Source organism: Solanum dulcamara, chromosome 9 (genome assembly GCF_947179165.1).
Source record: "Solanum dulcamara chromosome 9, daSolDulc1.2, whole genome shotgun sequence".
Lineage (NCBI taxonomy): Eukaryota > Viridiplantae > Streptophyta > Magnoliopsida > Solanales > Solanaceae > Solanum > Solanum dulcamara.
In genome coordinates this window covers 13,851,322-13,867,242 of record NC_077245.1, presented here as the reverse complement: position 1 = coordinate 13,867,242, position 15,921 = coordinate 13,851,322, and the positions used below count along the sequence as shown (strand labels likewise).

Below are 15,921 nucleotides of genomic sequence, written 5' to 3'. Positions count from 1 at the left end.
TCAGCCCAAATTTGGAATCCCATAAACATAACCGAACAAGCACGATAAATATGGGTGACTATGACAGACTCTCCAACATGGGTAGAAATATGAATGGGGGCATCAAGTATATCAAAAAGTACATCAAAACCCAAGGCATATCTCACTGACACAAATGAATAAGTGGAGCCCGGATCAAATAAAATAGTAGTCATTCGGTCACATATAAGAATAGTACATGTGATTACTGCATCAGACGCCTCAGCCTCAGTCTTGCTTGGCAAGGCATAAAATTGAGACCTGTCATCTTGACAGACCACTCCATGCCTAGATGCTGCTCCTCGACTTGCATTACCATTACCTCGGCCTTCACGACCTCTCGAGTTTCCTCATCGCCCATCTTGTGGACGTTCTTTACCATTTCCACATCCACTCATGGGTACTACTGATAAGATTCCAATTAGGGATAAATCAAATTGAAATCAAATGCGAAACTCAAACAACATAAAAGTAACATAGATGAGAAAGAGGTAGCTCCTCTAAGGCTTTCATTTGATCTATGTTATTCATGTCATTATCAACCACTACCCCGGCCTGCTGGGGTGATCAATCTGTCCAATGAGGGTGGGTACACTATCTCCTAATGTTCCCCGACTTTCCATAATTAAAACAACTGCGCTCAAAGGACGGTCTGCTACCCAAAAAAGAAGCTCTTTGGGCCTCCTAACCAGATGTTGATGTGGAGTACTTGAAAAACTGTCAGTAGAAGCGGGCAGTGCTGACTGAATCGTCCAGGCTACAATTACCAACCTGCCAAACCCTCTAGAATAGGATCCTTATAAGTTACCTCTACTCTTGGGCTTCTTAACCAAAGCATTGGTCTGCCCATCTCGTCGTACTCCCTTTACCTTCTTCACAAGATTGTTGACCTCATTAAAATTCTTACCTGATAAAGTCATGTGAACAGACAAAACCTACAATTTAGGGTTTAACTCCTTCACAAATAACCAGATTCTCTCCTTCTTTGTGGTTACCAACTGAGTAGTATACATAACCAGTGCATGGAATTTGGCCTCATAAGTGGCCACTGACATATTATCCTCCTTTAATGCCATGAATTCTTCCTTCTTGCGATCCCTCAAGGTACGTGTCATATATTTCTCCAGGAATAAGGCATGAAAATGAACCCAGATAAGTGGGGGTAAAACTGGTGAGCGTCACTCTACATAAGCTCTCTACCACTACTTAGCCTCATCATGCAGCTGGAAAGTCACAAACTCCATTTTTTGTTGGTGTACTATCCCCAACTTGGCGATCTCTCGTAGCAGTCAGGGATGAACTCATAGGCATTCTGGCTCTCCGAACCATAGAAGATTGTAGTCTTAAGTTTCAAAAACTTTGTGAGCATGTCATGCTCAGTACCGATCATAACTGGGCTCATAAGTAGTTTGAAGAAGGCACAAGTGCCTACTACCTCATCTACGAAAGAAAATGGTGTTGCGGGCATGGTGGGAATGGCTCCAGTACTAGCCAACCTACTCAGAAAGGTCATAATCTGTTGTGCTAGTATGGGCTCTAGAGGGGGAAGACCAGCAACCCCAGCTTATATGTCCTCCACTTGTTCAGCAACCTATTCTTCTTCCGCTTCTCTATCTTCTTCCAACTCATCCTGGGGCGCGGGAGAAGCCTTCTCTTTTGGTACTTCTTCAACCAGAGCCTCACCCCTGGGGGGTGCAGTTCTCTCTCGACCTTTGTTACTTCCTCTTCTCCAGCCCCTTTCTCGGCCACGTCCTCTCACAGTTGGCTCTTCTTTTGGTTTAATAGAAGCTATGGGTCGGACACCATTTTAGAGCGTGTTCACCATATGTAGACAAGAGAGTAAAATAGGTTAGATACCAATTTGGATCACCAGATACCAATTGGAATCAAGTTATAGCACGAGGGGAAAGAAGACAGAGAAACTTTTCCTAAAGTCTTATAGCCTTTTGAAGAAAAGTACAGATGTCTCCGTACTTTTCCACAAGGCTCTATTAGACTCATTTTTGTACAATAAGATCAACGAACCTAAGGCTCTAATATCAACTTTGTCACAAACCTGACCCGCCGTAATTAGCACTCACATTAATCCTTCAGTGGAAGAATAATTATTACAGCCCAAACTAACAACATTCATGAGATATATGTAGTTTAAAGATACAAAAGCAGGTTTAACAACAAAACAAAGGTTGAGTTCCCATAAACTCAAAAATATCTAGTTATCAACCCAAACATACGGAATTTACCTTCTAGGAACTGAAAGTCGATGTACTAAAACTCTAAACAAGTAACAAGTCTAGATAAAAGGATGCAACCCCAAATATTCATAAAGAAAAATAGTATTTGAAAGTCTAATCCTGGAAGAATGAGGAGAGTTCATCACAGCCTGAAAGGATTGGCTCACCCTTGAACTCTGGCAGCTAATGGTCCTTTATTCTAGGTCTCTCAGCAGCCGTCTGAATATGCCTTGTACTCAACAACGACAGAGCTAGTGTAGTATCAGTACACAAAAATAATAGTGTACTGGTAGGATCACGCGTCTTGCCAGTAAGCAAGACATGAATAAGTAAATACAGCAGAATAAACACACACATATATATATATAATAAACATAACCATTAACATCTCATTACTCAACATGATCACAATTCATCAGTCCCAATTATCATGCAATTTTACATAAGGGTCCTCTCATGGGACCTACAAGCACATATCTATGTGTCGGAACGTGACACCTGGTCTACAGTTTATGTTGAAACGTGACACTCGATTCTATATATGTGTCGAAACGTGACACTCGATTCAAATGTGTATCAGAACTTTATACCCGATCTAAGCATAAAAGTCAACCACAATCACAATGAAAAGTCCAACTACCCTAACAACCAAGAACAAGTTCATTACAACTCATGGCCAGTAAGTAGTCATTCCACACAGATTATTTCATCCTACCTTATTCATATACACTTATGCATACAGTGGAGTAATTTAGCAAGTACATGGATCACATACGGGAAGACAAACCATTACCTACCTCGAAAGCAAGCTTTGACAACTCTAAAGTGCAGGAACTTTCCCTTTTCGGGTTCATTCAGCTAGTTTTTGGTTTTTGGCACAAAATATGGTAGAAATTAGAAAAAAATTGCCCTAGGTCTCTTTTGGTCTCTTAAGAACGAAGTGGATGACTAGAAACTATTATGGGACTTTTTTCCAACTTTAAGTCGTGTCTGTCCCGCCACAGCACGACCATCCCGCTTTAGCGGCCCCGCACTGGCGGGATATGCAAAAATAGTGAGCTCATAAAGAGTCTCCAAGTCTCCCATATCATAACATACCCTCACCTCAAGACACCTTAAAATATGTCTTTCACGCCAAGTTCAATTTCGGGAGTTTTACTCACGCGAATGCGGTTTCGTAAACTCGTATAGGCTCGGTATTGTCTTGGTTATCAACTAAATCAATCAAACTAAAGTTTCCATCCCCCATCCATTTCTGGATCACCCTAGACCTCATCTGACTCAGAATTCGTTCAAGTCTGGCCTAAGCTCAAAATTTTTCAAGTCACTACCCAAAATTTTTCTGGCCAGGATTCCTTCCTCATTGGCTTATCCGTAATGAAGAAAACAGATCGTTACAGTCACTTACTTAATTAAAATTCTATATGTGTCATCTCATAATTCAGTTACAATAAGGGTCACGCCCGAAAATTAACGTTAAGAAAAAATGGGGTTCAATAACAAATATTTGAATACTATTTGTTGAGTATATTTTTTATGATGATAAATAAAATAGGTTTGCTTGTCCTAATTAAGTTGTGTGTCAAAGTGTTTTTACTTGAGAGTTTTTGAGGAATAATTAAGGATATTGAAAAACGGAATTTAGCAATAATTTATTGAATGGCAGAACATATTTTGTTGCTAAATCATCATTAAGGATATTGAAAAACGACGACTTGGAAGCTCACACATTTTTTTCAAAGCTTTGGTTAGTTTGAAAAGTTTGCAATTGATTATAGTCTGGCTTGTTCTAAAGTCCATTGAATTACGTATAAATGCATTCCTTTTTTGCTCTATCGTTTTAGTGAATTTGGTTGAAATTCTATAAGATCTTAGATCGATCGTAATTTTGACATTCAATCTAACTAAGATAAAATGTTTTTTTACATAAGAAACTGTTTTTTTTTTGCATCGTCTCTTATATATTGCAGTTTTTCATTAGTAAAGTACAGCAACAACCCAGTGAAATCCCACAACGTAGGGTCTGGGGAGGGTAAATTGTACGCAGACCTTACTCCTACCAAGGTAGGATGGCTGTTTCCGGGAGACTCTCGGCTCAATAAAGCATAAAAAGACGTTAGATAAGGATAAGAAGTTAATAGGTTAATAAGTTCAAAGCGATATGAAAAGGCAAATAGCGGGGACGCTACAAATAAAATAGAGTAATCAAAGTACGGAAAGTAATAGATAATAGCACACATCAGAGAACAAGAAATTATAGTGTGCTAAAGCGTCTACTAATACGATAGACTACCGTAACTATGTACTAGCCTTCTACCCTAATGTGGGTCCTCCACACTCTCCTATCTAAGGTCATGTCTTCGGTCAGCTGCAGCTGCGCCATGTCCTGTCTAATCACCTCTCCTCAATATTTCTTCGGCCTACCCCTACCTCTTCTGAAACCATCCACAGCCAACCTCTCACACCTCCGCACTGGGGCATCTGGGTCTCTCCTCTTCACATGCCCAAATCATCTCAGTCGCATTTTTCGCATCTTGTTTTCCACCGAGGTCACTCCTACCTTGTCCCGAATAGCTTCATTCCTAATTCTACCGCTTCTGGTATGCCCACACATCCATCTCAACATTCTCATTTCGGCAACTTTCCTCTTTTGAACTTTCATTAGTAAAGTAAAAATAAAAAATTTGTAAAGACTCAATTCACCCCTCTAATGTCTTATTAGTTGTCAAGTCTATCACTATCTTTGATGTTTAATAAGTTTGTCAATTTTGACTTCTCTTGCAAGGATTTTCAAACTATGCAAATTGGATGTTGAAAGAATAAGACGTTTTAAAAGTTAAAATTTTACATTAGTCAACCAGAAACATAGAGATGCTTGGGATTCAATTCAGTACCATATATAGACAATTATATTGTCAAAAAAAAAATCAATATTCCAATACATTCAACTGCTACAAAATTCTTCACTGTTTCATTATTTGATTTCTTCTAACAAATAAGTACTTTTGGATGAACATTATTATTATTATTATTATTATTATTATTATTATTATTATTATTATTATTATTATAACATAATGAGATAACATATAAAATAATAATAATAATAATAATACTAACTAATCTGGTGCGTGGATTTATTGTCTCATCAAGTCTAAATCAAAGGAAGTACAGACAAACATACACTTTATTTCAAACTTCGATTACATCATTTAAGCAGTTGGTTATCGGCTTATCGCATTACACTTTTTGTTTCAAATAGTCATTTTTTACCCTTTATAATTAAAAGATATATATAGTTAAATTTGAAACTCCCGAAGAGTAATTTACTTTTAAAAACTTGTCATTCATGTAATAGGAGCACGAGTTGACTATAATAACAAACAAAGGGCAAAATGACAAAAGTAAAACTTGACACAACAGATTGAGTTGAAAGTATACTACCAATAACCAACTACTAATAATGAATGCTTAAAGTTTGGTTGACCTATTTGTTTAAAATAATTTCACCATTTTTGGCAATGGCCTATGCGCTAATTGCACTTGTTCAACCTTAAGTTGAACTAACTTCATTATTCTAAAATTGCTAGTCTTTAATTATAAGCACCATGCCCTCAAAGGAGATCTAAAGAATATTTTGACTGCTTTTTCTCTACCTACAAAATACTGATAAACAAAAAACAAAAAACAAAAACATACGATATGAGTAGATTTAAATGTCTAAATCTACAGGCATTACATCAAAACTTTGACCACGTTCACAGCTCCCAATTCATATTGAAGCTTAAAAAAGATGAACTTACTAATCATCAACAATTTGCTAAGTAAGAATGTCACTAGCCAAAAACTGCAACGGAGACAAATTGCCATGAAATCTATGATGCTTCTCAACGAACATTCCTTCTTTCTTACCACGACTCATCGAAGAAGATAAAGAAACTAGGGAAAAGAAAGCGAATCCTGTTGGGCAACAAATATAATTGATTGATACTATTATTTACACTACAATACAACAACAAATAAGTTAAATGGGGAACCTCCTAAGAAATAAGACTGAACCAAAAAGTAACACAAAAAAAAGGCTGAGGAATTTGTGGGATGGGGTCAGAATGGAAGTGAAGGGTTTTGGCTCTCTCCTCCCCAATAATTTGACGAGCATTCCGCACCACAATAATCAAAAAAAAGTAGAGAAAGATTGCTAATACAGATCTACTAACGAATTTCTAAATTTGGGAAGATGGAGAGAGAGCCCCTTCAGACCTCCGAGCAGCCTGGCCTGTAACCGATGACTTGTCTGAACCACGAACATTATATCTCTCATAAACTTTTTCACGGTTCTCTGACCACCAAGTCTCGGCTTGGTGCTCCCCGAATCTTCTGCGGCTGCAGATTCAATTACAACAGAACCAAGATTATATCAGAATGATTGGAAGCAATGTTATCTGAGCACAAAACAGATTAATCAAAACTAGGTAACACTAGCAAATTTTCCAAGATAAAAAAATTGAGTTATAAACAGAGGATTATTCTCCGCTGGTGTTGTTCTAGATATAAAATATTTCGTTGTATGAGGAGGACCATGCAACCATGGTGTATCATTAGTAAGTTGAGCAAAATCAGTCGAGCCAATTACCTGAAGCGAACTCGTTTGAGATCTCTAGTGCCATCTCGAAGAGCCATTAGGGTAATATACACTCCAGGCTCATATTGTTCAATCCATTCAGCCTCAATTTGGTTAGGGTTGCCAGAAGGCAGAGAATTTCTTGATTTCAATCCGTTTGCATTGTCTTGTAAAGATTCAGCGTCTTCATTATCAACAGCTTGAGATGCACTATTGATGTTCACCTGTGCCTCACTACCATTAGGCAGTCTAACTTCACCTCGATCATCGGTACCATTGGAGGTCAGGATTTGATTGTTTGTAATAGCGTCAATGCTACTAGAATCCCTTTGGTATCTGCTGGGGCTTTGCATTCCATATGTACTAAAGTCCATGCTGGTTTGAGAGGCCATGTAAGAGCTAGTGACAGAATCAGATCTCGAATGGCGTTCCCCATTAGCATCAGGATAGTGAATGCCATTTGCGTCCAAACCATTCGGTAGATAAGCTAGTTTGAGGCTCTCTACGTCATAAGCCCCAGGCGGCAACCTTTCAGCCATGTCTTTGAGCTGTAAAAAGAGAAAATAATAGGGGGAGGGGGGGGGGACACCTTCACATTCAGCAAAATAACAAGGGTCCAAGAAAATTCTAGTACGCAATAGACGACTTGAATAAATTTGAACCAACATTACATTTCAATTTGAAAAGTTTGCATACAATTTATAAACACATGTATATATGTGTGAGAGAGTATATGCGTCTGTTGTGAATGTGTTTGTGTGCACGAAATGTATGAGCATACCTGCGCCATCAGCGACTTCATAGCTTCTTTTGCAGCTTTGCTTTTAGCAGATTCTTCGGCCGCCAAAGCCATTGCTTCCTGGGCTTTTTTTGTTGATTTCTGCAGCTCCGACTCCTGAAGTTCACAACGATGTCTCAGGTTCTCGACCTAAGTCAACAAAAATTACATCAGTTACAAGGAACTAGGAAATACTATATAACTCGAGCAAGATGTAGAGAACAAATGGAAAAACTTAACATACCTGAGCCCGTAGTTTGTGAACTTCCTGATTTAAAAGCTCATTGGTCTTCTTCAAACTGTCAGCAATGCTTTTGGAGAATGAAAGTCCTGCAGTGGTAGGTACCGGTGTTGCTGAGCGTGGTGGACTTGGCTTCCTAGAGAAAGGTGACACAGATCTGGAACTAACACCCGATTGGATCATAACTGGTTTTGGAACTGCCCAACGCAGATCACCAGTGGTCGACAAAACTACATCTTTCAGCTGTAACAAAGGAGCTTGAGAGGAACGACCCAAGGAAAACGTATCAGCTTTTTTCCCTTGTTTGACTGCTTTACTATCTAGCTGCTTGATCAAATCAAGATTGGGTGGCATTCCTGATTTTGCTGATCGTATATCAGCCTTGTCCAGCCTGTCCTTGTTCTCACCAGAAAGGCGAGGTCCGGCACTTCTCCTGTTATTGATTCCGATCTCAGCAACCTTACTCAGTTTTGTAAAACAAGAATCACATACACGATACGGTTTGTTTGGATTTGGAGCCAGTGCTGCCCTTATCGCTTTTCTTGAAGTACATGCATGGCAATGCACAAGCCCGCAGTTGTAGCAATTGTGCCTTTTCCTTGTGAACCCAAAAGCCTGTCTACAGGCTGAACACTGAGACTGCTCAGCACCAGAAACCCATTTGTGAAGACATATCGCAGCAGTGTAATTAGAACCACAAGCAATATATTTCACATGTCTATCCTTCAAAGCTTCAACCAAAGTGGGGGCTTTCCTGTCCTCTACATCCCCGTGACCCAATCTCCCATTGGCTCCCTTGCCCCACGTATAAACCTCATTTTTGGATGTCAAAACAGCCACATGGTATGAACCGCAAGCAATATCTTCAACAATTTCCCCCAAAAGTTTGTCTTCTACCAGACAAGGCAACTTCCCATCAGAATAAGGATTTCCAAGTTGTCCATAGACGGTACTTCCCATTGTAAAAACATGGCCAGCTGTGGTCAAGCAGACAGTTAAACTATGCCCACAAGCAATTTTGTGAAAATTGTAATCAATAAGTGCAGGTACACAAGTAGGTTCCAGTCGAGGTTCTTTATCACCATGTCCAAGACGGTTTTTATCTCCATCTCCCCAAGTAAATAATTTTCCAGATGAAATACTAGCACTAGACTGCGTCACGATAACTTCAACTACAGCAGCAGTATGCCATACTCCACATGCAGCAGCAATCGTCCTCAGACCTGACAGAGACTTCACCTCCCTGGGGAACAATACATTTTCCCTATCACCATGGCCTAAAACACCAAATGTTCCATCCCCAAATGTGAAGAGCTGCCCAGTTGATGTTATTAAAGCAGTATGCCATGGACCGCATGTTACTGATGCAACTTGAAGTCCTTCCAGAGGGCCTGATATTCTCTTTGGAATCCAGTGGCTGACATCAGTGCCATTACCTAGAAGCCCAGCATTGTGTGTGCCATCCCCCCAAGTATATAATTCACCAGCCATTGTAACAGCGCAGGTGTGAAACTCACCACATGCAACAAAGTCAATGGTGCAAAGGGACAATGATTCAACAAACCGAGGTTGAGTGACATCCTTCCCAACACCATGGCCTAGTCGGCCACCAGATTCTTCACCCCATGTAAAGATTTCACCTTGCCTGGTGACAAGGGCAGCATGCTTGACCCCACAAGCTATATGATGAACATCCAAAACTACATTGGATTCCAGTGGTCTTGGAACAAGCACATCTGCCCTTGTACTCACCGTACTGGAATTTTTTTCAGGTCCAACCTTGACAATATTATCACATATTACCTCACCCCATATATAAACATCGCCCAAAGCATCACAATCATCTGGTGCAGAACCATGACTAGAAGTACTGGGGGCACTGGAAACACTAACTCGGAACACGTCTGAAGCAGATCCTTTGGCTTGAATGTTCTGCATATTTGCTTGATCCAAAGCTACATGTGACCTTTCAGACTGCACAAAGTTATAAGGTTGATAGCTCTTAGGAGAAGTATTTGGGTTGGAACTTAAGGAAGCGTCTGGAGAGCTAATTTCTTTTGTAGCACTAACAGAACTAGAACTTGGACTATTTGATGTCAAATCTCGATTATCCTGCAAAATTGTTCAGTTGGAGGAGTGAGGACATTAGAAATTTGATGTTCTTTGCATGTGTAACGTGCCCTAATATGAAGTACTACACCCAAAAAAACAATTTAAGACTAAAGGATACTGAAATAATTTTTTTCTATTTTTCTTTTTGGTGAGTATAGGGGGCAGAGTGTGAGGACCAATTGAATCAACTTGAAAAAATAATTCAATTATTCTTAAATTATTCGATTAGATAATAATTGAATAATCTTTGATGAGACGAAATCAATTCAAGTCATGAACTAATGCCAATCCAAATGAATCACATTCCTCATCAGGATTACAAATACCAAATTCAGGACAACAATCCAAACAAGCATCACCTGTCACCTTTCCTCAAAAATCAATCCAAAGAATACCATTCACTTCATTGCTCACACATAGCACTATCTCTTCAAGTGTCATTTCTTAGATATTATTATAATTTTACGCAGGCCACATCCCCATGCCGAAGACATCATCACAAGCTAGCATAAACATCAAACTAAAGAAATAGATAAAACACAACCAGTGGCCAGTCAGTTTGCCAAGATACACCCCAATGGGAACTAGACAATGGCATTCATTGCCACTTGGCAATCAGTAGAGCTGTTATCTTGTAATTTGTGTACACATGATCAGTTATTTGGTAGATTCTAAAAGGACCCCCACGTTATAAAACAGAGACTGCCCGGAACAACAGAGAAAAAGGAAGGGATTAACATTCTGCAACTAGTGTTATTTAAAACTGGAAGATGCCGTCCTACGATTGTGACAATAGAACCAAAATGGAAATATTACTTGCAATTCAAATTAAATTTCCAATCAGGATCATGCACAGGCAAATGATTCAAGGTCAATAAGAAATGTGATTTCGAAATACTCAATCCTTTAGAATTTCACATTAAATAAAAAAACATGATAAACCAATCTTAAAATTGAAACAAAGAAGTTGTTCAGTAGGTAGTGTTACATCAAAGTAGAGGCCTCCATCACTCCAACCGTCAACCTTTGAGCGTCCACCTTGTCCAGAAGATATCAAAGCTTTTAGGCCAGTGATCCAGAACTCTGCCTCAACCTTATCCTTACAGATCTGAAACAACAAAATACATGTTTAACTCAATGAAAACTAGAGATAAAACCGCGAAGTCGCAGGGTAGGGAAACTTGATCTATGTAACTCACCAGATCAAGGGATCTTTTTCCGTAATTGTATATGAGAGAGAAGGACAAGTAATCCTTTTCAGGACGAAGATAACGTCGAAAAACAGCCTGGAAGTTAAATCGCAGGTAAGACTTAAAGAGTTAATCCCAACTGTAGAACAATTTAAGGTTATTACGAGAGAGGTATTCATCATAAGTTCAAACTGGAGTTTGATAGAGAAGAATATGATCTCACAGTTCTTTGCCCAGGAATGATTCTAGACACTGAAGCTAACTTTAAACTCTTTTCACCGCTGCTAGAGATCCAAACTAAAGATAATTCATCCTGAAAATTTTCCATAAAGACCAACATGAGCACCATGTTGTCAAAGAAAATAAATCATAGAGAAGCCCCAAAATCTGCCGAGGGAAAGCACAATTGAAGACACATTTTAGTGGAAAAAAGAAAGTTCCAGAGGAACAGCACATGGTGCCAACACTGGAAATGTAACCAAAGCAAACAAATCATCAAGCCTATATTGCACCTAACCTCAGGGCTTAAAAAAAATAATTTCTGATTGGGCATAAAAGTTGCTGCATTTTGTCACCAATGTTAAGAGTGTCCGAAATATACTATAAAAAATTCATATGAAGTTCCTCCCAGAATGGTGTCTTTTTATGTATATCAACCCTTGTCACTTCAAAGACTAAAAAAGCCTCAACGAAGGATGGATGAAAGTTGCAGCCGAAGAATGAAAGAAGTCATTCATTTGACATGAAAGGGGAAAAGCTATCCACCATTTCATCTATTTCTTTCTTCAATTAAAATATGACCAACGTTACCATACTATACAGGAACAAGAAGATTTGGGAATAAATTTTATAGAGAAAACAGATGATTATGATGTAATCCTTTTTCTTTTTATTTAATGAAAAATGTGGTGTTCAGGTCAGCTTACGCTCACCTTGACCAATTCCATTGGATACCTGCTACTTCCCACCAACACATATACCATGGAACTCTGCCCATCAATGCTTGGACAGATAGGGAGTAATCATAGTGTTTTTGCCTCCAGGGGATTTTAACCTGAAACCTCATGGTTCTCACCCCACTTCATTGACTACTAAGCCACACCCTTAGGGTAGAAGATGTTGCTCTACTCGGAATTACCACAATTCACCAGTCCCCTACTGAACTGTGAATCAAAATTTGATTTTCTGAAAATCATTCAGTATCAAATTGAAACATTTTTTTGATTAATTTGGAATGCTTATACCACAAACTGTGTACATTCTTAAAATCATATCTTAGCTAATGCAAATTCCTAGCAGTTCATATCACATTATGGCACTAATTTCTGTCTCTACATCCAACTCTCTTTTTTTCTTGAAAAGGTAAAGTAGCTGTCTCCATATCCAACTCTACTGAAAAATATGAAATTACAACAATATCTGCTTCCACATTTTCTGTTATGCTTTCTAGATTCTTTCTAACATATGAAAATATTATATTTTAATAATTTATCAAGTATGCCGACATATGACCTACGCAAGCCCATCAAACCAGATAACATTTAGGCTAGGCAGAGTTCCCATTCCATGAACTGAAAGAATTTCTATGTCACAAAATCTCAGCTGATGTAGTAATGGGCAAACGAGAAAGAAGAGAAAGCAACCACTTTCAGATCAAGTTGTGGGTTAGGAAACACACTGGACACAGAAGTTTTGAGCCAAGACATGATTCTGAGTAAAACATTAAAGAGCATAAAAATATAACTAATATATAAGTATTTTGAAGTAAATAAGAAATTCTTAAAAAAAATTACAGCTTCACTTAGGAATAAGTTTGTTTAGTTTTATTGTTTCAACTCCTGCTGAAAAAAGTTGCTCATCGAGGCTTAGATCAATAACCCTACAGAACCAAGTATCTTATAAACAATGGGACCATGCTCCTTAAAGTTCCAACTTTTGTCTCCCTATTTCCATTATAATTATATTCAAATCTCCAATTCACTAAACCAAAATAGAAGTAGAAAGTTCCCGAGAAATATTATACTGCCATAGCAGGTGACTCAATATTCAATCAAAAAGACTATACAGCATCAAGAGAATCATAAGATCATGCTGAAGCTCAATGCCCATGATAATGCAAAACAGTAAGTATGATGCAGCTCTAAATCTATACACTCAGCAGTCCTACTTCATTAAACCCTAATCAACTAAAATGTGCACACATGCTAATGTCAACTTACATTAGAAAGTCTAAATGGATAGAACTTGGGCTTCCCTTTGCGTCCATATTTCAACAGTTGAGCTCCTTTCTTTAAAGCAATTAGTGCCTGCAAATGGTAATAGAAATGAGTCTAGAAAGACATTTCTTCTGGAACAAGATCATAATGAATTAGAGATCTATGACTAGACTTAGTTTTTTCTTTTTTTTTATCAAGAACTGATAACAAGATTGAATCCTTTAACCTTCAAACAACAACCTCTGTTGGAAAAAGAATCACTAACTGCTGAGCTCACTTCCATCTTTATATGACTAGACTTAGTAAAGAAACTTATGGCAAGAGTTAACTGAATAAATGATAATTGAAGGCTAAATTTTCATTTAAAAGAAGGGACTAGTAATCCAAATGCTGTCAGCCAGTAATTTACAACAAATAGACTAGTGGGTATGTGCGATTGTGCCACTCATTCCAGGCAGTTTTTCTATCACCATTTTATCTTCCCTCTGGAATAGTAGTTAAAGGTTAGCGGAATCACATCCTAATGGAATAATCTTGCCCTAGGCTTTCTATATGCAACGAATTTAAGAATATATTTGGCAATTTTGGGAATACTCATTTCAGTCTATAACATTTATTGATCAGTGTACGACAAGTTCTACTGCTTCTTAAAACAGCCAATTAAGGCCCTGAACGCTGTAACTCTGAACCATGGAAATGTGAACAAACTCAGGAAGAGCATTGAAGAGCATGCACAGAAACATTGGGACCTATAAAGTCTCCACCACACTGCCAAACCCTCCACAAAGAATCTTACTTCAAAGATCAACCAATCTTTCTTCTTTCTTTTTCTTTAACAGCTACTTCAAGAATCAATCAAGTTCATTTGAATCCCAAACTAGCTGTATAGTGATAATTACTTCTAAAATGTATCATAAAAGAAGGTTTAATCAACACTTTGGTGAAGTGCAATACGCTTCTAATAAAGATCATTTGAATCCCGAACTAGCTGGATAGTGATAATTACTTCTAAAATGTATCATAAAAGAAGGTTTAATCAACACTTTGGTGAAGTGCAATACGCTTCTAATAAAGATGCTTTTTTTTTGCCCTCTAAGACTGCATCTACACTTAGAAAAAACCTGACTACTGCTGTTCTAAATTTACCGAAACAGGAAAGGTCAAAGAATTCTTCAAAACAGATAAAACAAAAATATCATAACATAAGTTTGATGTCATCAACGGGCAAGAGAAGCAAAAACAGAATTAAAAGATCTCATATTTAACAAGTAAAGCGCACCTGCTCAATATCACGGTCGGCATCACCATAGCTAACAAGATCTGCCATTCCATGTGAAAGAGCAACCAATTTCACACCACCGCCACCTCCGCCACCTTCTACTCTCAACACCTCCGCTCATCATCAACTCCTCCTCCAACTCCGGCGACGACGACGACCACCGCGCAACGCCGTCCGTACACTACCATCCACACTTCAAAATCTTCCAAAACACCCTAACCTCAAAAACTTTTCAACATTCACTAAGAATCAAACCCTAGGAATAAATCCTCACAGATCTGAACAGCTCCACTACCTACCGCTTCTCACCACCAAAACTCGCCGACGTCCGGTCAATGCTTCAAGTCAAACTAAAGTCGTCTAAGTCAAACAATAATTGCAGTGATTCTGTATTTTCAACTGGAAAACAAAACTCTTCCGGCCGTTTTCCAGTGGCCGGAGAAAGGTGGCGCCGCTAGTGAAGCGGTTCCGGCGCCGGAAGTGTGAAAATTTGGATAAAAACGGAAGAATTGTGTGAGAGAGAGAAGAGAGAGAAAGTAAAATGGAGTTAGAGAGAGAAAATTGAAAGAGGAAGAAGAAGGTGGTGTCCGCGTAAGTACAGAGAGAGTCAAAGAACACAAAAGGCGTCTGAGATGAATGAAGAAAATTAAAAGGAAACACATTTCCAATGCTTTTTTTCTCTTTTTCTATCTTTTTCTTTTTTCCCTTTTTAACAGTTTTACCCATGAGAAAAAAAAACTGTACAAATTCACCCCATCAAAAATAAAAATAAGAATTTGGCACTTCTTTTCGAAATTATGTTTGAACATAAAAAAATTTGAAGTTGAATTTTGAAATATTCTAAAAATTGAAAAAAGGACTCATAATCAGGTGATTCATAAAGATCGAAGAGCCAGAACTTTTTGTAGTGCAAAAAGGCAAGTGAATGAATCACATCTCCTTAAGAAATCAAAATCGGGAGATTCAAATCCAAGAGTCATTCAAAAGGTTCACTTGATAATTTCTTACTTCAGTTGTTTTAAGAGTCTCCGCATCCAGTTTACTCCCCCTACAAAATTCTTCAAATTGTATTTGATACTTATTTTTATGTTCACTACTCTAAATTACTCATAAAAATTCAACGTTTTTTAAGGTTATATTCATATTCAAACACAACTTAAATTATTCATCGAGTGGCTCAAATAATTCATAATGAAGGTTAGATAGCGCTTGTTTGCATTAGAGTGAAATTT

At 38.2% G+C, this 15,921-nt stretch overlaps 1 protein-coding gene across 1 annotated transcript; it reads right to left on the bottom strand.

Annotated features, from left to right (window-relative positions):
• Positions 1–6,215: 6,215 nt before the first annotated feature.
• LOC129902174 (PH, RCC1 and FYVE domains-containing protein 1-like) lies at positions 6,216–15,329 on the bottom strand. Its single transcript, XM_055977250.1, has 9 exons — positions 14,690–15,329; positions 13,414–13,500; positions 11,418–11,507; positions 11,204–11,290; positions 10,993–11,112; positions 7,896–10,004; positions 7,655–7,801; positions 6,886–7,421; positions 6,216–6,635 (listed from the first exon to the last, which is right to left on the bottom strand). Exons 1-9 carry the CDS (start codon positions 14,735–14,737, stop codon positions 6,476–6,478), a joined length of 3,384 nt encoding a protein of 1,127 aa, XP_055833225.1. The 5' UTR covers positions 14,738–15,329; the 3' UTR covers positions 6,216–6,475.
• Positions 15,330–15,921: the final 592 nt, after the last annotated feature.

Bases quoted from the DNA above. Each gene is read 5' to 3' on its own strand.
- LOC129902174 (XM_055977250.1), bottom strand. From the start codon at position 14,737: ATGGCAGATCTTGTTAGCTATGGTGATGCCGACCGTGATATTGAGCAG. The intron at 13,501-14,689 runs GTGCGCTTTACT...TACCATTTGCAG, and splicing joins CCGACCGTGATATTGAGCAG to GCACTAATTGCTTTAAAGAA. The intron at 11,291-11,417 runs GTGAGATCATAT...TTTAACTTCCAG, and splicing joins TCATTCCTGGGCAAAGAACT to GCTGTTTTTCGACGTTATCT.